The following is a 25,624-nucleotide window of genomic DNA, read 5'->3' as shown; positions in this document are numbered from 1 at the left end:
TTCTTTCCATAGACAACCATCATCACTTCGATTCAGTCTGTGTACCGTCATGTGGCTGGTTAAGCCTAGCATAGATACAGAACAATCACTAGCATCCAAACAGACAGACATGGACTGGGGCTACGATCTCTGTGCTGAACAAACATTCCCACAGCATTCTCCCTCAGCACCAGTCACTACTTCCATAAACAGAGACAGAAATAGTCTCTTACCCTCCCCTCAATCTCAAACCCCTCAAAACAGATAAAAGCTGCTAATAATTATCCGGATAGAAACCAAAATGGGGATTTCCACTGCTGTGGGGCTGCAGTGTGTATGATAACGGCTAAAGCAGTATTGTTTTTGATGATAGAAGCAGCTGTGTATCTGAACAAGACGCGTATAAATGCGCACACACACACACACACACACACGTCTCTGGACCATCTCCATCTAGACTATTTTGAATGAACATTCCACAATCAATTGAAAATATGCGGGGTTAATGACAAAAGCCAAGCAGCTTATTCTCTCCAGCTATGGATGAGACAAAAGCCTTCATGTCGTTAATCTCTAGACTTATAATCCTCTCAACTTTGATCCCGGGGCCACTGTCCATAAAAACATCAGTGACATTACTTATAACTTGAGTCCCCGTCAAGACACACAAGCCTTTGGTCGAGGTGAAAGGTCACAGGTGCATTGGAGAGGTTCAGTTTTCACCCGCTGCGGCCCCCCACTCCTCTGTGAGCCCAGAGAACACAGTCCTTTAAGCATGATGCTTGGGTGACAATCTTTGGAAGAAATGACGGTTTCATCCAGTAAATGAAGAGGAATCACCGTATCATTGTTGGATATGTAGGCCAATTCACTACTCGTGGCGTGAATGTATTTTAGTGCTCACTGATTTCTCATGTCTCAGATTCAGGTCATGGGGAGGGGTGGACTACAAAATAAAGCAGGAAAGAATGTAGGCTAAAGACAGGAAGTGGAGGATGATCTCTCAACCAATCGGTGTGAGACAAGGCTTTAGGAGGGCCCCCCCATTGCTCTAGCCAGTCCCCTCTCCCATATCAGTCCAAAACTCCTCTCCACTATCACACAACAAACAATCACCTCACCTCAAGCCCCATCTTCCAATCCCAACCTGCTAGAGCTGAGCTACATGGCCCCTGTCCAGAAACAGCAGCAGGGCAGGAGCTGACTGACTGAGGGGCCCCGAGGCCCCTGGTCTGATACTGTGGCCCTGGAGAGGTTACCTGAAACAAGGGGTTATCACTGAGCAGGCAGCTCCAGACACTCCATAAAGCCCCTAACCACAGCCAGATGTGCTGGCCTCTCTCCAACTCTCAGATTGGAGCGCAGTAGGCGCACAGACAACCTCCCCACTCCAGACTACAACCAGAGGAAGACAGATCACACTAATAGCTAGTAGGCCATTCAACACAGTCTCTCTAAACATCACTGAAACCCTCTCCGCTGTTCTTCAACATTCATCCAGTAAAACCAGAAGCAAATCGCACTCTTTCCCCAGTCATCCTTCTCAACGATTCCCTGGCAACATAACGCCCACAAGAGGTGGAGCTGCCCAGATGAATGACAGAATGGTGAAATCACATTACATCATCATACATGGTAATAAGATAGCTCACAACAAACTGGCTTTTCTAACGGATGGTCATCCATCCATGTTGTTACTGCCGTCCATCCATGTAATTATGCTGCACACTGCTAAAGCATATAGCCTACCTAAAATAAAGGTTGGCCCAGCACATCAAAGGCGGTGTAAAAGGGGGTGAGCTGTCTGGTAATGGGGGGGCTGATCGCCCTGGGGGGGGGGGGTGAAGATGACATTTGAGCAGGGAGAGGGGGTGGGTAGAGGGGTACAGGCGTTGGGTGACGAGCTAATCCACCTTAGGGCAGGCAATGTATAGGCTAGGCAGGCAATGTGTCTCTGTGTCTCTCTCACAAACACACACACAAAAGAGAAAGCATAAACACACAGATCAGGAACGAATATTGATGCCCCTCTTCTCAACACAAACCAGATGAGCAGTGGTGAGAGAGAGATGGTCTAGTGAGCAGCAGCACAAGACGGCCCAGAGTCTGTACTACGCTGTATCTGCTACACATACCAGCCAACTGACCCAATGCTGACCCTACTTCACTAACAGACCCTGTCTGTACTGTACCTACTACACATACCAGCCAACTGACCCAATGCTGACCCTACTTCACTAACAGACCCTGTCTGTACTGTACCTACTACACATACCAGCCAACTGACCCAACCTCACTAACACACCCCGTCTGTACTGTACCTACTACACATACCAGCCAACTGACCCAACCTCACTAACAGACCCTGTCTGTACTGTACCTACTACACATACCAGCCAACTGACCCAACCTCACTAACAGACCCTGTCTGTACCTACTACACATACCAGCCAACTGACCCACTGCTGACCCCACCTCACTAACAGACCCTGTCTGTACTGTACCTACTGCACATACCAGCCAACTGACCCACTGCTGACCCTACCTCACAGTACAGACAGGGTCTGTCTGTTAGTATCTACTACACATACCAGCCAACTGACCCACTGCTGACCCGACTTCCTACAACCACCAGAACACACTGAGGATTGGGGTGGAACAGAAAGAAAAGACAGGTGAAAAGAGATGGGGGAAGAGGTTGTAGTTTACTCCATGGTAAAGTATGTAGATGTCAGTGCATTCTCTGATCAGTTTTTGGGCAACATGTGACAGAGTCAGCAAGAGACTGAAGGAGTTGAGCGAGCCACTTTGAGCCAGTGGAGAAGCCAGCCAAAGCTGAGCTGGCTGTGAGAGTAGAGACCAGTCAATAACGCAGCTGCTATTGATCACAGTGCAGCTGCTACAGTACCGGCCTCTGAAGAAACACTACTCAACACAAAACTAGTTGTTTTCCGTCAGCACTAAATGGTCTCAACGGAAGAGGCGACTAAATTCCTAATAGAGTATCAACCATAAAAACGGAGTTGGGTTCAATAGACCCAAAGTGTGGTGCATTTCACCTGCTTGTTTGCGGGTAGAACTGACGAGGTGCTAAGTGAGAAACCTGACACCAAAAGGGAAAGTCTGTTGAAGCTCAGACTGGGCTGCAGCCCGGGACGGGAACGCAGCCTCGTTCGCAAGGGGCTTTTGTGTCTCGCCTCGCCCCTGTATGATAATGAGGTAGCTCAACGGGTCGCTCCTCACGCACACACAAAGCAGAGTCGTGTTCAGGCAGTGGTGTGGACAGCCCAGGGGCTGTGTGAGTCTGCTGACAGCCATTAGAGTGAGGGCCAGTGCAGGGAGGGAGAACAGACGAAAGAGCTTCCCCGGACTGTGTGTGTAGGGAACACACACAGTCTGTCCCTACACTGTGGCCTGATGGTGACTACTAGGTACATCAGGTCATGTCTCCACTTACATGCGACTTCTGCTATCAGAACACAAAGATCACATTGAAAAGACGGGTCTAGACGCACAAAAGTCGCTTTGTGGTCTTGATTGTGTTCACCTCAGTCTAGACACATTCAGTGTACCAAACGTGCATACAGTGGGCGACGTCATCAGCACTCCCGAAATCTTGAGTGTGGGACTGAGGCACCTTTTCATTATAACGGTGGAGGAAATACATTCCCAACATGTGAGGACTAGGTTTCCTCATAAAAGCTAGCCAACTATATAAAAAACATTTTTGGCTTGGCTAGAGTTATGCTCATCCATTTGTAATCACTTAAGTGTTGCTTGCTAGCTACAGAGGTTATGTGGCTAGTTATCTACAGTAGTTAGCTTATCATATTTTGCCTCACCCACCGTTTATAGAAAGCATTTGAACACAGCGCAGGAAAGGGGAATCCAGATATGGTAGACATATTTCAAATGTAGGTGTAGATGCATGACTCATTGGGAATTGATTAGAACACCAAAGCTGCATGAACTGTCAAGTCTGACACAGCCTCTGTGACACAGGGTAAGACCTTGGCCCTGCCACAGAGTGGGTGACACATTCAACACCAGACCAGCTGATCCCAGAGGGATTGGCTTCAATAGCTGTCCATCACTGGTCTGTGTGCTCAAACGGAATTGAAGGCAAGGTTTCCAGCGTTAGTACCAAATACCTATACGACCTTGCTAGATCAGAGATTAAAGTGCCGATCTGTGATTGGTACATACATTTTTGTACCCGAGAGGGTAATAGGAGCTACAATATAATCTGTGCAAACACCATGGGGTTAACACACGGAGACATGCCTACTGCCTATGGCCCTCCACTCCCATTCCCAGCATACTAACCTACAATTGTGCCTCCACCAACTGTGGAAGGCTAGGCTATAAATAGCGGTTAACCCACAGCTAGTACCATAACTGTGAGCAGGACTGTCAGCGTCCTGCTGCACAGCGCACATTAACAGGTCTGTGTACTGGAGCGCAACAGGGCTGCATGGAGCACCTCACAGAGATGTTTCCAAAGCTACCCACACCTATAGGTGTTACCTAAATATAGACCTGTTTATAGGAGAAATTATGTTCAAGCGGATCTTTCACTTTTCTTCATACTGGTTCCATTTTGGTCCCTCGCCCATACCACTTTGGGGTTAAACAGATCTGACCGACAACTATTAGCAGACTGGGAGGATCTGGGAATACCAAAGGGCGTAGTAGATTAACAAGGAGCCAATATGGACCCCAGGCAAGCATCATCACTGCTGCTTCGCTCTGATACTCCCTCTAACTCCTCCTCCTGGGTTGGCCAGGCAGCCTTTAGTGTGCTAGGTCCTCCCGTATGGGACCAGCGTTGCACAATTTGTCCTGGGAGGTAGTGCTGTTAACCAAAATGACAATTCTTTTTTGATTTTTAAACAATTAATTGACCGACGTCAGTTCAATTATTTCAGTTCCATTTAAAATAAATTCTGAGCTCAATGCACAGTTTCTCTAGAGATAAATCAGATCAAGCCTGAACTGCGCGATATAGTGGGGGGGAGGGGATATTCTACATACAGTACCAGTCAAACGTTGATAACTACTCATTCAAGGGTTTCTTTATTTGTACTATTTTCTACACTGTAGAATAATAGAAGACATCAAAACTATGAAATAACACATATGGAATCATGTAGTAACCAAATATAGTGTAAAACAAATCAAAATACAATTTTCTATTTTAGATTCTTCAAAGTAGCCACCCTTTGCCTTGATGACAGCTTTGCACACTTGGCATTCTCTCAACCAGCTTCATGAGGTAGTCACCTGGAATGCATTTACATAAACAAGTGTGACTTGTTAAAAGTTTGTCATTTGAACCAATCAGTTGTGTTGTGACAAGGTAGGGGTGGTATACAGAAGATAGCCCTATTTGGTAAAAGACAAAGTCCATATGTGAATGACCGCCTTGATTCGGTCTTATGTAGGAAAATGTGAAATTGCTTTTATCCAATGTAAAAAAAAAATGAAAAATACAGACTACACCATACACTGCATTTGAGGAACAATGGGAAAGTAATTCTGCTTTGAAAGCTGATAACCTTGTAACTTCACTTTCGAGAAAAAGGTCTTTGAATGTTTTGGTACCTACTGGAGAGATCATAGTCTACACCTATTCAGCACCATTCACACCCTCAAGCTTTAGCCCCACGCATCTCTTCAAGTGTTGATCGAAGCGTTCTGTCCTAACAATCAAGCAATCTGGCTAACGTGAGAACCATTCACTGACCATTTTACTCGCCCTAACAGAGTTAGTTAGGCTGTCTTTATGTTATCCAGAACATATGTGACTGCAACTGTGCAGCTGGCAACAATTTACATTTTTTTGCCAACATTTACTGACACTAGCCAAATAAAAACGAGTGTTAGGCGTTAGTAAATTTCACAATTATTCTGTGCTCTTGCACACAGACGAGAGTGCTCTGAAATCGGAGTAGATAGCCAGAGGGAATTTACCCGTTAGTTCCATCAACAGTTGTTGCAATGACATTCTATTGAAATTGTTAATTGTATAGTGGTGTCTTGCTGAGGCATGTAGCTAGCTGGCTAAACAATGAACCATAAACCCAACTCATGACTGTACTACCCTACAGGTAGCTAATCAACCATAATATAAATTGGCTTGCTAACATTATGCTAGAACTAGCAAAGCAAATGGCTCTGAGATACAAATAATAAGATCATACTTGTAACGTTAGCTAGCTCGCTAACAATACACTAACTTAAAATGAGAATGAATCTGTTAAAATTAGAAGTGTCATGTCTGAAAATGTAGCTAGCTAGAAAATCATGGATGGACGCCTCTCCCTGTCAATGATGCCATGGTTGCCTTAGTATGAAGACAGTTGAGGTTGACTCCAACCTACACTTAGGTTGCAGTCATTAACACTCATATTCAACGACTCCAACCTACACTTAGGTTGCAGTCATTAACACTCATATTCAACCACTCCAACCTACACTTAGGTTGCAGTCATTAACACTCATATTCAACCACTCCAACCTACACTTAGGTTGCAGTCATTAACACTCATATTCAACCACTCCAACCTACACTTAGGTTGCAGTCATTAACACTCATATTCAACCACTCCACACATCTCTTGTTAACAAACTATAGTCAGTTAGGACATCTATTTGTGCATGACACAAGTAATTGTTCCAACAATTGTTTATAGACAGATCATTTCACTTATAATTCTCTGGATCACAATTGCAGTGGGTCAGAAGTTCACATACACTAAGTTGACTGTGCCTTTAAACAGCTTGGAAAATTCCAGAAAATGGTGTCATGGCTTCAGAAGCTTCTGATAGGCTAATTGACATCATTTGAGTCAATTGGAGGTGTACCTGTGGATGTATTTCAAGGACTACCTTCAAACTCAATGCCTCTTTGCTTGACATTATGGGAAAATCTAAAGAAATCAGCCAAGACCTCAGAAAAAATGTTTGTAGACCTTCACAAGTCTGGTTCATCCTTGGGAGCAATTTCCAAACGCCCGAAGGTACCACGTTCATCTGTACAAACAATAGTACGCAAGTACAAACACCATGGGACCACGCAGCCGTCATACCACTCAGGAAGGAGACGTGTTCGGTCTCCTAGAGATGAACGTACTTTGGTTGCAAATCAATCCCAGAACAACAGCAAAGGACCTTGTGAAGATGCTAGAGGAAACAGGTACAAAAGTATCTATATTCACAGTAAAACAAGTCCTATGTCGACATAACCTGAAAGGCCGCTCAGCAAGGAAGAAGTCACGGCTTCAAAACCGCCTTAAAAAAGCCAGACTACGGTTTACAACTGCACATGGGGACAAAGATTGTACTTTTTGGAGAAATGTCCTCTGGTCTGATGAAACCAAAATAGAACTGTTTGGCCATAATGACCATTGTTAAGTTTGGAGGAAAAAGGGAGAGGCTTGCAAGCCAAAGAACAACATCCCAAACGTGAAGCACAGGGGTGGCAGCATCATGTCGTGGGGATGCTTTGCTGCAGGAGGGACTTGTGAACTTCCCAAAATAGATGGCATCAAGAGGAGGGAAAATTATGTGGATATATTGAAGCAACATCTCAAGACATCAGTCAGGAAGTTAAAGCTTGGTCGCAAATGGGTCTTCCAAATGGACAATGACCCCAAGCATACTTCCAAAGTTGTGGAAAAATGGTTTAAGGACAACAAAGTCAATGTATTGGAGTGGCCATCACAAAGCTCTGACCTCCATCCTATAGAACATTTGTGGGCAGAACTGAAAAAGCATGTGCGAGCAAGGAGGCCTACAAACCTGACTCAGTTACACCAGCTCTGTCAGGAGGAATGGGCCAAAATTCACCCAACTTATTGTTGGACGCTTGTGGAAGGCTACCCGAAACATTTGACTCAAGTTAAACAATTTAAAAAGGCAATGCTACGAAATACTAATTGAGTGCATGTAAACTTCTGACCCACTGGGAATGTGATGAAAGAAATAAACGCGGAAATAAAATCACTACTATTATTCTGATATTAAACATTCTTAAAATGAAGTGGTGATCCTAACTGACCTAAGACAGGGAATTTTTACTAGGATTAAATGTCAGGAATTGTGAAAAACAGAGTTTAAATGTATTTGGCTAAGGTGTATGTAAACTTCTGACTTCAACTGTATAATCCAGAGACCGGTGTTTTCGCCATCGTCTTAGTTACCATACTCTAATTCCACTGATTTCAAAACTCGGTCCTCCAGAAAGCGTAGAGCAACACTTACACAATACATTTTTTTAAAGCAGTGTTAGACAGAATTACCTACACATACTGGCTCTGAGGACCACCACAGGAAAGGAAGACCCAGAGTTACATCTGCTGCAGAGGGTAAGTTCAATAGAGTTACCAGCCTCAGAAATTGCAGCCTAAATAAATGCTTCCCAGAGTTCAAGTAACAGTCACATCTCAACATCAACTGTTCAGAGGAGACTGCATGAATCAGGCCTTCATTGTCAAATTACTGCAAAGAAACCACTACTAAAAGGATAAGGAGAGACTTGCTTGGGCCAAGAAACATGAGTAATGGACATTAGACCGTTGAAAATCTGTCCCTTGGTTTGATCAGTCCAAATTTGAGATTGTTTGTTCAAACTGCCGTGTCTTTGTGAGACGCAGAGTAGGTGAACTGATGATCTCATGTGTGGTTCCAACCGTGAAGCATGGAGGAGGTGGTGTGATGGTACTTTGCTGGTGACACGGTCTGTGATTTATTTAGAAGGCACACTTAACCAGCATGGCATCCACAGCATTCTGCAGCCATACGCCACGCCATCCCATCTGGTTTGTGCTTAGTGGGACTATCATTTGTTTTTCAACAGGACAATGACCCAACACACATCTCCAGGCTGTATAAGGGCTATTTGACCAAGGAGAGTGATTGAGTGCTGCATCAGATGTCCTGGCCTCCACAAATCACCCGACTTCAACCTAATTGAGATGGTTTGGGATTGGTTGGACAGCAGAGTGAAGCAAAAGCAGCCAACAAGCTCAGCATGTGGGAAATCCTTCAAGACTGTTCATGACTACCTCATGAAATTGGTTGAGAGAATGCCAAGGGCATGCAAAGCTGTCATCAAGGCAAAGAGTGGCTACTTTGAATAATCTCAAATATATTTTGATTTGTTTAACACTATTTTGGTTACAAGATTCCATATGTGTTATTTCATACTTTTGATGTCTTCACTATTATTCTATAAATGTAGAAAATAGCAAAAATATAGAAAAATCCTTAAATGAGTAGGCGTGTCGAAACTTTTGACTGGTACTGTAGTTTAGGGAAGAAAATGTGGTAATTAACTACAATGACCATACTCCATTGCGCTCCTACTAGTCCGGTCTTTGTGGGCACGGGGATGGAGAGAAGAATCTCTACCTGAAAATACATGTATTTATTTAGTCTTTATTTAACCAGGTAGGCCAGTTGAGAACAAGCTCTCATTTACAACTGCGACCTGGCCAGGATGAAGCAAAGCAGTGCGACAAAAACAACAGAGTTAGACATGGGATAAACAAGCATACAGTCAATAACACAAAAGAAAAATCTGTATACAGTGTGTGCAAATGAAGTAAGGCAATAAATAGGCCAATAGTGGCGAAGTAATTACAATTGAGCAAATCAAATCAAATTTATTTATATAGCCCTTCGTACATCAGCTGATATCTCAAAGTGCTGTACAGAAACCCAGCCTAAAACCCCAAACAGCAAGCAATGCAGGTGGAGAAGCAATTTACACTGGCGTGATATGTCCAGATGAGGATGTGCAAGTAGAAATACTGGTGTGCAAAAGAGCAGAAAACCTTTTTTATATGGGGATGAGGTAGGTTGTTGGATGGGCTATTTACAGATGGGCTGTGTACAGCTGCAGCGATCGGTAAGCTGCTCTGACAGTTGGTACTTAAAGCTAGTGAGGGAGATAGAAGTCTGCAACTTCAGTGATTTTTGCAATTCGTTCCAGTCACTGGCAGCAGAGAACTGGAAGGAAAAGTGGCAAAAGGAGGTGTTGGCTTTGGGGATGACCAGTGAGATATACCTGCAGGAGTGCCTGCTACGGGCGGGTGTTGCTATGGTGACCAGTGAGCTGAGATAAGGCGGGGCTTTACCTAGCAAAGACTCATAAATAACAAGAGCCAGTGGGTTTGGCGATGAATATGTAGCAAGGACCAGCCAATGAGAGCATACAGGTCGCAGTGGTGGGTAGTATATGGGGCTTGGTGACAAAACGGATGGCACTGTGATAGACTGCATCCAATTTGAGTGTTATAGGCTATTTTGTAAATTACGTCGCCGAAGTCTAGGATCGGTAGGATAGTCAGTTTTACAAGGGTATGTTTGGCAGCATGAGTGAAGGAGGCTTTTTTTGAGAAATAGGAAGCTGATTCTAGATTAATTTTGGATTGGAGATGTTTAATATGAGTCTGGAAGGAGAGTTTACAGTCTATCCAGACACCTAGGTATTGTAGTTGTCCACATATTCTAAGTCAGAACCGTCCAGAGTAGTGATGCTAGTCGGGCAGCGATCGGTTGAATAGCATGCATTTAATTTTACTAGTTTTTAAGAGCAGCTGGAGGCCACGGAAGGAGTGTTGTATGGCGTTGAAGCTCGTTTGGAGCTTTGTTAACCTGTTGCTTCGAGCAATCCCGTATCCGGGAGCGTAATTATAGCCTCAAGCTCATTACCATAACCGTTAACTATTCATGAAAATCGCAAATGAAATCGCAAATGAAATGAAATAAATATATTGGCTCACAAGCTTAGCCTTTTGTTAACAACACTGTCATCTCAGATTTTCAAAATATGCTTTTCAACCATAGCTACACAAGCATTTGTGTAAGAGTATTGATAGCTAGCATAGCATTAAGCCTAGCATTCAGCAGGCAACATTTTCACAAAAACAAGAAAAGCATTCAAATAAAATCATTTACCTTTGAAGAACTTCGGATGTTTTCAATGAGGAGACTCAGATAGCAAATGTTCAGTTTTTCCAAAAATATTATTTGTGTAGGAGAAATCACTGTGTTTTGTTCATAAAATGTGGCTAAGAAAAAACCCTGAAAATTCAGTCATTACAACGCCAAACCTTTTTCCAAATTAACTCCATAATATCGACAGAAACATGGCAAACGTTGTTTAGAATAAATCCTCAAGGTGTTTTTCACATATCTATTCGATGATAAGTCATTCGTGGCAGTTTGGTTTCTCCTCCGAAGCAAATGCTCAAATACACGCAGCTGGAGATTACGCAATAATTGCAACGGAGGACACCAACCGGAGCACCTGGTAAATGTAGTCTCTTATGGTCAATCTTCCAATGATGTGCCTACAAATACGTCACAATGCAGCAGACACCTTGGGGAAACGACAGAAAGTGTAGGCTCATTCCTTGCGCATTCACAGCCATATAAGGAGACATTGGAACAAAGCGCATTCAAAATCTGGGTCATTTCCTGTTTGAAATTTCATCTTGGTTTCGCCTGTAGCATCAGTTCTGTGGCACTCACAGATAATATCTTTGCAGATTTGGAAACGTCAGAGTGTTTTCTTTCCAAAGCTGTCAATTATATGCATAGTCGAGCATCTTTTCGTGACAAAATATCTTGTTTAAAACGGGAACGTTTTTTTATCCATAAATTAAAAGAGCGCCCCCTATATCCAAGAAGTTATCACAGTGTCCAAAGAAGTGCCAAATGTATACAGAATGGTGTAGTCTGTGTAGAGGTGGATCAGAGAATCACCCACAGCAAGAGCGACATTGTTGATAAATACAGAGAAATGACTCGGCCCGAGAATTTAACCCTGTGACACCCCCATAGAGACTGCAAGAGGTCCGGACAACAGGCCCTCCGATTTGACACACTGAATTCTATCAAATAAGTAGTTGGTGAACCAGGCGAGGCAATCATTTGAGAAACCAAGGCTGTTAAGTCTGCCGATAAGAAAACGGGGATTGACAGAGTCAAACGCCTTGGCCAGGTCAATGAAGATGGCTGCACAGTACTATCGATGGCGGTTATGATGTCATTTCAGGACCTTGAGCGTGGCTGAGGTGTACCCGTGACCAGCTCTGAAACCAGATTGTATAGTGGAGAAGGTACGGTGGGATTTGAAATGGTCGGTGATGTTTGTTCAATTGGCTTTCGAAGACTTTAGAAAAGGTAGTGTAGGGAGTGTCTCCCCCTTTGAAGAGGGGAACGACCTCGGCCGCGTTCCAATCTTTAGGATCTCAGACGATACGAAAGAGGTTTAACAGACTAGTAATAGGGATTGCAACAATTTCTGAGGATAATTTTAGAAAGAGAGGGTCCAGATTGTCTAGCCCATCTGATTTGTAGGGATCCATATTTTGCAGCTCTTTCAGAACATCAGCAGTCTGGATTTGGGTGGAGAAATGCTTATTGAAATGCTTATTGAAATTCTCAATTATCTTGGATTTATCGGTGGTGACAGTGTTTCCTAGCCTCAGTGCAGTCGGCAGCTGGGAGGAGGTGCTCTTATTCTCCATTGACTTTAGTGTCCCAAAACCTTTGGGAATTAGTGCTGCAGGACGCAAATTTATGTTTGAAAAAGCAAGCCTTTGCTTTCTTAACTGACTGTGTGCATCAGTTCCTGACTTATCTGAAAAGTTGCATATCGTGGGGACTATGCGGTGCTAGTGCAGTACGCCACAGGATGTTTTTGTGCTGGTCAAGGGCAGTCAAGTCTGGAGTGAAGGGCTATATCTGTTCTTAGTTCTACATTTTTTGAAAGGGGCATGCTTATAAAGATGGTGAGGAAGGCACTTTTAAAGAACAACTAGGCATCCTCTACTGACGGGATGAGGTCAATATCCTTCCAGAATACTCGGGCCAGGTCGATTAGAAAGGCCTGCTTGCAAAAGTGTTTTAGGGAGCGTTTGACAGTCGAGGGGTGGTCGTTTGACCGCGGACCCATAACGGATGCAGGCAATGAGGCAGTGATCGCTGAGATCCTGGTTGAAAACAGCAGAGGTGTATTTAGAGGGCAAGTTGGTCAGGATGATATCTATGAGGGTGCCCATGTTTACGGATTTGGGGTTGTACCTGGTAGGTTCTTTGATAATTTGTGTGAGATTGAGGGCATCTAGTTTAGATTGTAGGACGGACGGGGTATTAAGCATATCCCAATTTAGGTCACCTTGCAGTACGAACTCTGACGATAGATTCTGACAAACTCTGACAATCAATTCAGCTCGTTTTATTCTGTGTTACATCATTCAACCCACATAATGCAAAGTGCATTTCATGTCCACCCCAAAAATATTATACCGAAGTTACTATTTTTAAATAATCAAACCAAAAACTCTCAAAAAGCACTAAATCACTCAGCACTACTTGGGGGATACCCACCTCCATACGGACAGACAGTACCACCACGCCCGGCCTACGCCCTGCACGGCCCCTCCACTACCCACATGGCAGCCTGGGTAAAGATGGCCAAGTGGTACAGAGAGGAGAGATGGGGAAGAGGAGAAGGAAAAGACAGGGAGGGGCAGAGACTGGGGATGTCTAGACGATTTGGAGGCAGACCGGTGTGCTTGCGTCTGTGTTGCATCATCCGTCACTGCCGGCAGTGCTCCTTTGTTCAGCGCATCTACATCCTTTAAATGGCAGGGTTCCCCAAACTTGCCCGCCCCCCCCCCCCTCTCCTCATCATCAAGCTTTGATTATTTGAATCAGCTGTGTATTGCTGAGGCAAAAACCAAAATGTGCAGCAGGGGGGGCCCCAGTACCGAGTTTGGTCCTCTATGGTGAAGTCATGATGTCATGGGTTTAAGTCCTGGGAAGCATCCTCACATAGATTGCCTTTCATTTGTGGAAAAATGAAGCAGTGTTAAATTTTAATTTTCATCCTTAATATTAAATATTGAAGACAGCTTAAAGTGAGGAATTTGAAATCCCAACAAGTTTCCGATGCCATTTTAGGACAGATGAAATGTTTAAGCAAAGCCAGTATGAAGGCTATAGCCCAAATACAATATGGAAGCTAGCCCAGTATGGGTCCAATACAGCATTACCGCCACAGAGGATTTGATGCTGCCCATGACTTATGACCTTTCCTCTGTACCTGTGTGTCTGACACCGTGTCAGAGTGTTGGAACCAGTGACCCTCAGTGTGCACCTTACAATCAAAGAACTGGGCCAAGCTATTTAGAGCTGCAGCAGACGTCTCACCCTGTGTTCACACAAACCTGCCAAGTCCTTCCCCTGACAAAGCAGACATGGGCGAGAGAGCGAAAGAGTGGGGGAGAGAGACTGGTAGGGGGATTGTTTAAGGTTATGAGCAAGCAGGAGAAGTAAAGTGGTTTACACACAGGTACAATGAGAGAAGGGAGAGAGCGGGAAGGAAAGCAATGGAGTGCAAAAGAGTGAGATCACAGGAGCTGCCAGCACCACGGGACTGCGGGTATATTCTCCCTGCATCCCTGTAGTGGCCTGATATGGGCTGCAGAGTAGAAGGGAAGAGAAAGAGGCATGATCTTTAAGAGAGGTTGGCACGTCCCAGGGATCAGAGTGCCAGGGCACCACCAGCCCTGCAGGCCTGACAGACAGAGTGGCTGGCTAACTAGGTCTATATATGGCCATTCTGTACAGCCCAGTAGAGGGAATCCTCCCCCACATACCACGCAAAGGCATAACTTAATGAATTCTTCAGGTTTTGTTTTTATCGCTATCATTCTCTTCTCAGACACACCGGAGGGCTCTCCATCCCATCTCTCAGTGCCAGCTGGTCTGGAGCCAAAGAAGAGATCAAACTGATCTGAGAATCCCATTGTGGAGTCAGTCAGTGCAGGAAGAGGCTTTCAGCCTACCACCAAAGTGGGACTAGGAGGTCAATGCCTCTGTAGTAGTAGGCGAAATGATTAATGTATGTAATATGAAAACACTGCAAATACAACAACTAACTGTATTGAGACATAGGACCACTAGATACAGTCTGGATCAACCATACAAAGCTGTGCACATCTGAGACCAGCATGGACACTGACGACAGTCTCCTTAAATGAGGCAATTGCCAATTGTTCAGTGGCTAGGGGAGCACCATGAAGATACCGGATGCTGAAGATGGGGTTGGCTGGGGAGGAAGAACCATCGCCACTTTGTGGGTAATGAGAAGACGACCGAGTTCCCACAAACACTACGTCAATGACGTTCAGGGAGATTGAAGTGCTGCAGCAAGCCATTACCACCAAGTATGTCTTTAGCCTCCCTCTTATTTTAATGCTTTTACTGGGACTAGTACCAGGGTTTATCATAAGCAATTCATTAAGAAATGTTGAGAGCCAGGAGGAGGGGGGCGCTGGCAGTAAGATTCGGTATACAATGTGATGGGGGAAATAGCCTAAGCCATTGCATCCACAACTAAAGGATCAGCCATTTTGAAATGTTTAGTGTAACATTATAGCAGCACAACATTGCCCATTTTGAAAAGGGGCCTCATGTAAAAATGTTAGTGAGAACCAGTATCTAATAGCTTTCATTCCAGTGCAAGGTGAGAATTAGGGCTGTTAATGGTTAAGTGCTGTTGAAACTACATTTTACTGGTCTTGCTTTTCAGTCTATTGTTTTATTTGCATAATTTAGTGGAATTAAATTAGTGCATGTGCATTTTCATTATACGTCATGTATCTTATCACATGCGCACAGCATACAAAGCCTAGTTTGAGGAGCGGAATAGCCCATCACCTGTCAGACAGCGTAAGAGAACCTCAAAAAACTGGTACTGAACTGTAACGTGGGGTTTTAGAAGCCCTGTCATTGCGCAACAAATTATTCTAAATGCAATCACGCACCATTTTCTGTTGTTAAGATGGCCAATATTAAAAATTAGCTGCTATTTTTATTTCTCAATCTCAACTCGTAATTCAAGCTCGTTTGCCATTCGCGTGCATAGGCTATAGTCAACGGTAGGCAGGCTATCAATGCGTCACCTACCACCACGCAACGTGAGCTTCAGGCAGTATAATTGTTTGAAACGAGAGGTTGACCGATTAATTAGGGTCGATTTCAAGTTTTCATAACAATCGGTAATCTGCCTTTTTGGACGCCGATTACATTGCAATCCACGAGGAGACTGCGTGGCAGGCTGACCACCTGTTACACAAGTGCAGCGTCAAAAGGAGCCACGGTAAGTTGCTAGCTAGCATTAAACTTATCTTATAAAAAACTATCACTTAACATAAATCACTAGTTAACTACACATGGTTGATTATATTACTAGTTTAACTAGCTTGTCCTGCGTTGCATATATTCAATGCGGTGCCTGTTAATTTATCATCGAATCCCAGCCTACTTCGCCAAACGGGTGATGATTTAACAAAAGCACATTTGCGGGGAAAAAAGCACATTCGTTGCACAAATGTACCTAACCATAAACATAAATGCCTTTCTTAACCTGTAGTGACGCCCAGCCCGTGAACGGGACCGTTGTAATCATCTGACACTAATTAGCATAACGCAACGGACATAAATCTTCCTAGAAAATATTCCTGTTCATGAAAATCACAAGTGAAATATATTGGAACACAGCTTAGCCTTTTGTTAATCACCCTGTCATCTCAGATTTTCAAAATATGCTTTACAGCCAACGCTAGACAAGCATTTGTGTAAGTTTATCATAGCCTAGCATAGCATTATGCCTTGCTAGCAGCAGGAAAACTTGTCACGGAAATCAGAAAAGCAATCAAATTAAATCGTTTACCTTTGATGAACTTCGGATGTTTTCACTCACGAGACTCCCAGGTAGACAGCCAAAGTTCATTTTTTCCCAAAAGATTATTTTTGTAGGCGAAATAGCTCTGTTTGTTCTTCACGTTTGGCTGAGAAATCGCGGTCACCACAATGCCGAAAAATAAAAATAAATAAAAAATATTACAAATTAGCTCCATAATATCGACAGAAACATGGCAAACGTTGTTTAGAATCAATCCTCAAGGTGTTTTTCTAATATCTATTCGATAATATATCCGTCGGGACAATTACTTTTTCTCTAGGACCAATTGGAGTAATGGCTACCTCTGCACTTTATGCGAGAATCTCTCTCGGAGCCACCATGTGACCACTTACGCAATGTGCCCCCATACGGCTATTCTTCAACAAAACTACGTCACAATGCTGTAGACACCTTGGGGAATACGTAGGAAGTGTAAGCTCGTTGATGGTACATTCACAGCTGAATAGGGAGTCATTGGAACGCAGCTCTTTCAAAACCTGGGGCACTTCCGGATTGGATTTTTCTCAGGCTTTCGCCTGTAACATCAGTTCTGTTATACTCACAGACAATATCTTTACAGTTTTGGAAACATTAGAGTTTTCTATCGAAAGCTGTCAATTATATGCATATTCTAGCATCTTTTCCTGACAAAATATCCCGTTTAAAACGGGAATGTTTTTTTCCCAAAAATGAAAATACTGCCCCCTAACACCAAGAGGTTTTAAAATCAATACACAGAAGTATATTTTTTTAAGCCTGCAGATTTGGTTCAAATAAATGCATGTTAGCAGGCAATATTAACTAGGAAAATTGTGTCACTTCTCTTGCGTTCAGTGCAAGCAGAGTCAGGGTATATGCAACAGTTTGAGCCACCTGGCTCGTATCGAACTGTGTTTCTTCCTAACAAAAAAAGTAATTAATTTGCCAGAATTTTACATAATTATGACATAACATTGAAGGTTGTGCAATGTAACAGCAATATTTAGAGACTTAGGGTTGCCACCCGTTCGACAAAATACGTAATGGTTGCGTATTTCACTGAAAGAATAAATGTTTTGTTTTCGAAATGATATGTGATTTAATATGGTCAAATCCGGAAACTAAGGCTCGTATTTCTGTGTGTTATTATATTATAATTAAGTCTATGATTTGATATTTGATAGAGCAGTCTGACTGCGTGATGATGGCAGCAGGCTCGTAAGCATTCATTCAAACAGCACTTTCCTGCCTTTGCCAGCAGCTCTTCACAATGCTTGAAGCACAGCGCTGTTTATGACTTCAAGCCTATCAACTCCCGAGATTAGGCTGGCAATACTAAAGTGCCTATAAGAACATCCAATAGTCAAAGGTATATGAAATAAATGAGAGAGTGAGAAATAGTCGACGCGTCATAATTCCAATAACTACAACTTAAAACTTCTTAACTGGGAATATTGAAGAACAGGGATTGAACCACCAGCTTTCATATGTTGTCATGTTCTGAGCAAGGAACTTGAACATTAGCTTTTTTTAAACCTTTTTTTTTTTTTACATGGCACATATTGCACTTTTACTTTCTTCGCCAACACTGTTTTTACATTATTTAAACCAAATTGAACATGTTTCATGATTTATTGGAGACTAAATTGATTTTATGTATTATATTAAGTTAAAATAAAAGGGTTCATTGTCCATTCAGTATTTTGGTAATTGTCATTATTACAAATATATATATAAAAATTGGCCGATTATAATCGGCCGACCTCTACTTGAAACCTACATTTTACTTCAAATAATAACAAGGCATGATTTACCTTGCTTCAATGTAGCCTAGCGAAACCATCCTAGTGGTTGCTATTAGATTCCCCATATTTCAAAGGGAGTTATCACACAGTTTTGAGCGATAGTTTTAATCAGTATTTGTTCCATTTGGTCCGGTTGGTTTCACATTGCCAAATGAACAGAAATTTAAAATAAATTTTAAAAAATAAAAAATAAAAAAAACACTTCAGGGGAAATCTACCCTTTTTCTTTCTACATGTCCTTGTTTTGTATGTCGTGTTTTGTATTATTTGTTTTGCACCCAGAACTCTGGTTCTTGTTGTTCCTGTATGCTCTTTTATGTTTAGATAACAATTGTATACCTGTCTTGTATACCTATACACCATTCTTGTGTGTTTAATAAAAAATATTTGTAGAAAAAAAAAAAACTTCATCCAAGTCATACGTTTATTGGACAAATATGCTGAGGTTAAATACATTTCTGAGTATCGTGATGCATCCCTTGTGTGTCCAAATCTTCATATTACTTTTGTTTTGGTATTCCAACAACATGCGGGAGAAAACAGCGTAATGGCCACTCTGCTACCTGAATAGTCTATATTCAGCAGCCTAGATCCCCGGTACTGCCCTCATCTCCCCTAACCCGCTACTCACAATGTTTCAGAGATGTCAAGTTATGATGTCAAACAACCAATAATGCGTGACTCTGGTTCATTTTCTGCATTTGGTCTGGACTGCGTTCTCACCTGCAGCGAACCACACCACCGTACTAATTGAAACAGACCGAAACCACCCTTTTAGAGCGAACCACCGTGCGTTGCTTAGTACCAATAGAGTTCACACCAGTCCAAACGAACCAAACTAAGTGAGTAAACGAAACAGTTTGAACCCCCCCCCTAGTTTCTAACAGACGTTCATCTCTCACATATGGAATCGCTCGCATTAGGTGAGCTGTTTAGAACGGTTTTCCCGACAATTACATTTTGGCAAAAAATGGAAAATGACATTTTAATAGCTGCGTCATTACTGGAATTGCACGTTCAATAATAGGCTATAAATCCTTTTGACTGCGCGACGATGGGCTTGTTGCACGTTTCCATTAAGCGCTTAATGAAAAATGTCCGTTCCTTACGGTTTTGAATATTTTTTTTACATTTGTTGGCCAGGTAATGAGGGTGGGTTAGTCGGTAGCAATTATTAACGAAATTTGCATCCCTAGTGAGCATATAACATTGTCATCTTCCCTTGACTGTCACACCCACACTGACAGTTTCAAGTCTTATCGGAGGTCATTCAGCTGGTTGCCCAAGACAATCTAAACCTGAGCTACCACTGAGTTTAACAGTAAGGTCCAAAGCCCCAGACAACAATCACTGCCACCTTGCCTCTGCTGCTGTGATTGGCTGCAGGCATTTGAATCCAGAAGAGCCACATCGTGCAGCAAGGGGCTGTGATATGGCATTTCAGCTCTTAGAGTGTCTGCAATCCGCTTCTGTCAAAAGCTCCAAATGAAAAGGTCAGCCATTCAGTGGAGGTACTGCATGTCACCTGGGCTAGCTGCATCAAACAGGCTGTGGCGACTGGTTCCGAGACAGTGTCACAAAAACATACCTACAAAACAAACCGTTTGAAAACGAAAATATCAAACAGAAGGAAAGGGGGCAGATGAGTTAGACAACAACAAAAAGTATGCATTTCAAAACTGTAATTCAATGCAAGAAATTGTCCTGGGCCTTCTGAATAGAAGAAATAGACTGTGCTTGATTGTCTTATTGTGAGAGGTTTGAATGGGTGAAAAACTGCTTTGCAAAGAAGAAGAAAAGCCTCACAGAAAGAGATAGAAAGTTATATTTCCGGAACAGGGCTAGTTGATTATTCAGCATTTGAGACCCGACTAATAAACACATCCTTTCAGTGGGTCTGGTGGTGGTTCCCAAAGAAAGCCAGACACACATAGACAAAACCAGCTTTGTAATGAAGCTGCCTGGCCATGCAGGCTCTGTCTGGGGCCCAGGACAGCTGCTCTTCCTCCACCAGTTCCAGCTAGCACCCCTCATTTTTTATTTTTTTATTTCAACTTTATTTAACCAGGTAGGCTAGTTGAGAACAAGTTCTCATTTGCAACTGCGACCTGGCCAAGATAAAGCATAGCAGTGTGAGCATACAACACAGAGTTACACATGGAGTAAACAATTAACAAGTCAATAACACAGTAGAAAAAAAGGGGAGTCTATATACAATGTGTGCAAAAGGCATGAGGAGGTAGGCAAATAATTACAATTTTGCAGATTAACACTGGAGTGATGAATGATCAGATGGTCATGTACGGGTAGAGATATTGGTGTGCAGAAGAGCAGAAAAGTAAATAAATAAAAACAGTATGGGGATGAGGTAGGTGAAAAGGGTGGGCTATTTACCAATAGACTATGTACAGCTGCAGCGATCGGTTAGCTGCTCAGATAGCTGATGTTTGAAGTTGGTGAGGGAGATAAAAGTCTCCAACTTCAGCGATTTTTGCAATTCGTTCCAGTCACAGGCAGCAGAGTACTGGAACGAAAGGCGGCCAAATGAGGTGTTGGCTTTAGGGATGATCAGTGAGATACACCTGCTGGAGCGCGTGCTACGGATGGGTGTTGCCATCGTGACCAGTGAGCTGAGATAAGGCGGAGCTTTACCTAGCATGGACTTGTAGATGACCTGGAGCCAGTGGGTCTGGCGACGAATATGTAGCGAGGGCCAGCCGACTAGAGCATACAAGTCGCAGTGGTGGGTGGTATAAGGTGCTTTAGTGACAAAACGGATGGCACTGTGATAGACTGCATCCGTCTAACTGATAGGTTAACCTAACCATGTTACTGCACTGACCTATCATTGGTGTCAGGCAGCTGATGAGGTAACAAGTACAAATACACACAAAAGTATGTGGACACCCCTTCAAATGAGTGGATTCGACATTTCAGCCACACCAGTTGCTGACAGGTGTATAAAATCAAGCATACTGCCATGCAATCTCCATAGACAAACATTGGCAGTAGAATGAACTTACTACAGAGATCAGTGACTTTCAACGTGGCACCGTCATAGGATGACACCTTTCCAACAAGTCAGTTCGTCAAATATCTGCCCGGCTAGAGCTGCCCCCGTCAACTGTAAATGCTGTTATTGTGAAGTGGGTATGTCAAAACGCAACAACGGCTTAGCCGCAAAGTGGTAGGCCACACAATCTCAGAAGGGGACCGCCTAGTGCTGAAGTGCGTAAAAACTGCTGGCCCTCAGGAGCATCATGAAATGGGTTTCCATGGCCAAGCAGCCACACACAAGCCTAAGATAACCATGCGCAATGGCATAGGCTGGAGTGGTGTAAAGCTTGCCTCCATTGGACTCTGGAGCAGTGGAAACAATCTCTGGAGTGATGAATCACGCTTCACCACCTGGCAGTCAGGACAAATCTGGGTTTGGCGGATCCCAGGAGAACGATAACTGTAAAGTTTGGTGGAAGAGGAAAAACCGCCTGGTGGTATTTTTCATGGTTCGGTTAGGCCCTTCAGTTCCAGTGAAGGGAAATCTTAACACTACAGCACACAATGGCATTCTAGACAATTAGGTGCTTCCAACTTTATGGCACCAGTTTGGGGGGAGGCCCTTCCCCATTTCAGCATGACAAATCGAGGTCCATACAGAAATGGTTTGTTGATCGGTGTGGAAGAACTTGACTGGCCTGCACAGAGCCCTGACCTCAACCCCACCGAACACATTTGGGATGAATTGGAATGCCGACTGCAAGCCAGGCCTAATCGCCCAACATCAGTGCTCGACATCACGAATGTTCTTGTTGGTGAATGATTGCAAGTCCCCGCAGCAATGTTCCAACATTTGGTGGAAAGCCTTCCCAGAAGAGTGGAGGCAGTCATAGCAGCAAAAGGGGGACCAACTCCATATTAATGCCCATGATTCTGCTATGAGATGTTCAACAAGCAGGTGTCCACATACTTTTGTTCATGTAGTGTACATAACTGGGCTACATATTAGCCTAGTTTATAACGTGCAGTTCACAGTACAGTCTCACTAAAGGGGAATATTTGATTTAAACAAACTGCCTTTATTTGGCATGACAATTATGTAGGTTAGAGGTTGGCATACAGTAAACCTCTGACATCCAATGGCTTTTCGACGGTCTGTTGTGAAAATGTACAGCAAACCAGAGCATGTAGACCTGTCTGCAGAATAGCATATGAGGACGTATGAATCAGGAGCAAACTACAACCCCATGGTTCTCCATCTTTCAAATCAGCACAGACGAGTTGGCTTTGCTTGGAATCATTAGACCAAGGGATGTCCTCCATTTTGCTTTACTAAACAGGCACATACACAGCCAGCCCGGGGCCCTCTTGCCCGACGTCCATTCTATTCCCGTGCAGTGTGGTAGTGGCTCATGCTCTGCCTGACTATAAATGGCGAAAGATAGCATTTAATAGCTCATAATATGAGCCTTTGATGTAAACATTTTAATGCCCATTTGAGCCTTTGATGTAAACGTTTTTACGCACCAATTCCAATAAACTCTGTAGTCTAACATTTGGTGAAATTTAGAAAGAGCAGTAAAGAGAATGAAAGTGAGTGACAAAAGCCTAAAAGTAAATCATTCTCTCCACATACACCCATGAAGCCATCTGTTCATGGAAGGAAGACGTTTGCTAGCAAGTTTTCCATTACAAACGGGGTCACATGACCAAAAGAAAACAGCATTGGTCTTTAAAGCCCTCTGTTCCACAGGGTTGGATCAGCTGAATGGGTCTGCTTTTACGTTTGAACATCCAGACTACCACTGTTGATTCTCCTCAGTCGGGAGTCCAGACTACCCTGTTCCTGAGAGCTAAGAGAATAGACACAGGCAGGAGGGACACCGCAGCCCCTGTGAACCACCCTGCTTAACAGGCTTTCCAGTTGTTTTCAAGCTGCTCTGCTACAGTCTTGCTAGCCTGACTGTTTGAAAGAAGGGGTTAACACAGGCCAGGCCTTCCAATGGACAGGAAAGTACAGGGAAGAGAGGCAGGTCACCAATAGTGGGTCAGACTCATCCTCAAAATCCGAAAGAAGGAACCCACTAAATTCTCCAAAAAGGTCAAGTTCAACAATTACTTTAAACAGTCACCATGATCATTTTCACAGAGAAACATGACACCAAGAAACAGATGGTTGAGAGAGGGGAAAAGGCCTGCTGTGTAACACATGATATTTTACTTAACCAAATTGTCTATGAAGCAAGGCCTAGTCTGGATCATCAGGCAGCAGTAGTCGATTCCCTTTCCCCCTCTCTCCGCAGCAGGATGTGATGTAGGACATGTGCTGCACTTTATAAACACTCATAGCAACACTGGTCTGCAAACCCAGTTGCCATTTACTTCTAAACACATCTATAATATTAATGGAAAATAAGATGTGTTTTTTTTCCCAATTTGGAAACAACTGAGCGTACAGGCCTAGCCCGGATAGAAGATGAGAAACAGGGGAGCTTGGGCTAATGGAGTGGTGCATGGATTGGTGTGGTGCATATTTCACCAAAGATGTTTTTACAAGCAATAATACACAGAGGGGCATCATCATCTTTACCAATCCAACCAGGGATTATAGGGGTGCAATGACAGAAACATCCTGATGAGACATCTTGACATGAATCTAATCCATCACACAGGCATGACATCTGGATCACTTCGATGTTCAATGCCAAAACTGCATCAATGTCACGTTAGCTACCTAGTGTCAGAAAATATTATCGAAGATTAGGCCACCGATGAATTAAATATATATACATATATACGATAGAGTAACAAACCTTGTATACTTGTCCATAGGTGCCATTTCCGACCACTTCCACCAATTCAAAAATCCCTGCTGGATCCTGAAACGAGTCAAAAAATATATTTTTTTACACAACCATAATATCTTTTTGAAAATGCTTTTGAATAATTGTTGCAAAAATGGGACCTAGATTAACGCAGCTGTTGCGCCCTGATCTCCACAACCGTCCAAATGCATTTCGAACAAAGGAAAGCCAGGCAGCACGACAGCTTTCTCTCGATCCGAATAATAAATAAATAAGTCTCCCAGCAATGGTAACCCCGAAAATGTATCCATATTTTATTGGGTAAAAATGTTTGCTTTGTTTTATATAACGTTAACTCACTGTAGTGGAATAGATTACATCTGGGGGTAGCCTAATCTTTAAATAAAAGGCACTGCCCTTGTCCACCACTCACCCGCAATGAAGCCAGGTCTATTTCGACCAGACTTTTAGCCGGAGAGTCGTTCGCCATCTTTTAAATATAAACCGATCCTTCCTTCGCGTTGTGGAATCTTTGACTTGGTATCATTTGCGGTGCCTCCTTGTAGAAAAATAACCCCTCGAGTATTCCTCTTTGTGGTCCGCTACTGTTGTCGAGGACACTAGGCTACTCCATGTTGAGGTGGCAGCTCGGCCCTTCACTCGCTCAACTCCCAGTTCTGCTCCTCCTCGCTCCCTGGCTAGTGAGAACCGCACAAACACAGGAAGCCGGTCGGGAATCAGAGGAGGGGCAGGGGCCTTGATGCAATAACCGGGGAGTGGTGATTATTCAGTCAAGAAATAGAGATACAAAACTATTTCTCTTCTTCTCTGTCTCATCTAGTCAACGGCCCCTCAAAAAATAAGAATTACTTTTTTTTTTTCATTTGAAACGAAGGATGTCTGTAAAGAATAGGTGCGAGAGAAAAGGCGAGGCAGGCCTCTATCGCACAGAATCATGGACATGCGCACTTGAGCCATCGGTGTCAATATTCGTAATCATGGGTGTGGCAAGGGAACAATCGAACGAGGCTGAGCGGAATGTGCACTGAAACGTCATTATTTGCTATGTACTACCGCATTAGGTTACCTTCAATGAGAGTCGTCTATACATCGTCGTTTGGGCGCCATGTGCTGTCCCACATAATAAATAATTGTCTATATTTAGTTAATAGGAAATGTACACACTGCTGACGGTGTACTGTATTGGGTGAGTCTCGACCCCTCATGCTAAAGCAGAACTTCAGGGTGATATTTCCCCTACCTGCTTCCTTTACTCACTTCCATTTTTCGTC

The 25,624-nt window shown here is 43.3% G+C and overlaps 1 protein-coding gene across 18 annotated transcripts in view; it reads right to left on the bottom strand.

The window, feature by feature from the left end:
- LOC109890577 (mitogen-activated protein kinase kinase kinase kinase 4) overlaps positions 1-25,294 on the bottom strand; it is a 53,591-nt gene extending 28,297 nt beyond the window's left edge. For 8 of the 18 annotated variants that reach the window (XM_031824289.1, XM_031824292.1, XM_031824295.1 and 5 more), the window contains exons 1-2: positions 24,766-25,294; positions 24,342-24,407 (exon numbers count right to left, since the gene is read on the bottom strand). In XM_031824289.1, the coding sequence (XP_031680149.1) occupies positions 24,342-24,407; positions 24,766-24,822 (123 nt within the window). In that variant the 5' untranslated portion in view covers positions 24,823-25,294. The remainder of the gene's footprint in view (positions 1-24,341; positions 24,408-24,765) is intronic. The other 10 variants (XM_031824290.1, XM_031824293.1, XM_031824294.1 and 7 more) reach the window with 3 other exon arrangements.
- Positions 25,295-25,624: the final 330 nt, after the last annotated feature.

This window comes from Oncorhynchus kisutch, linkage group LG5 (genome assembly GCF_002021735.2).
Source record: "Oncorhynchus kisutch isolate 150728-3 linkage group LG5, Okis_V2, whole genome shotgun sequence".
NCBI classification, from domain to species: Eukaryota; Metazoa; Chordata; class Actinopteri; order Salmoniformes; family Salmonidae; genus Oncorhynchus; species Oncorhynchus kisutch.
Note: the sequence above shows the minus strand (reverse complement) of the source record. Positions and strands in the feature narration are given on the sequence as shown.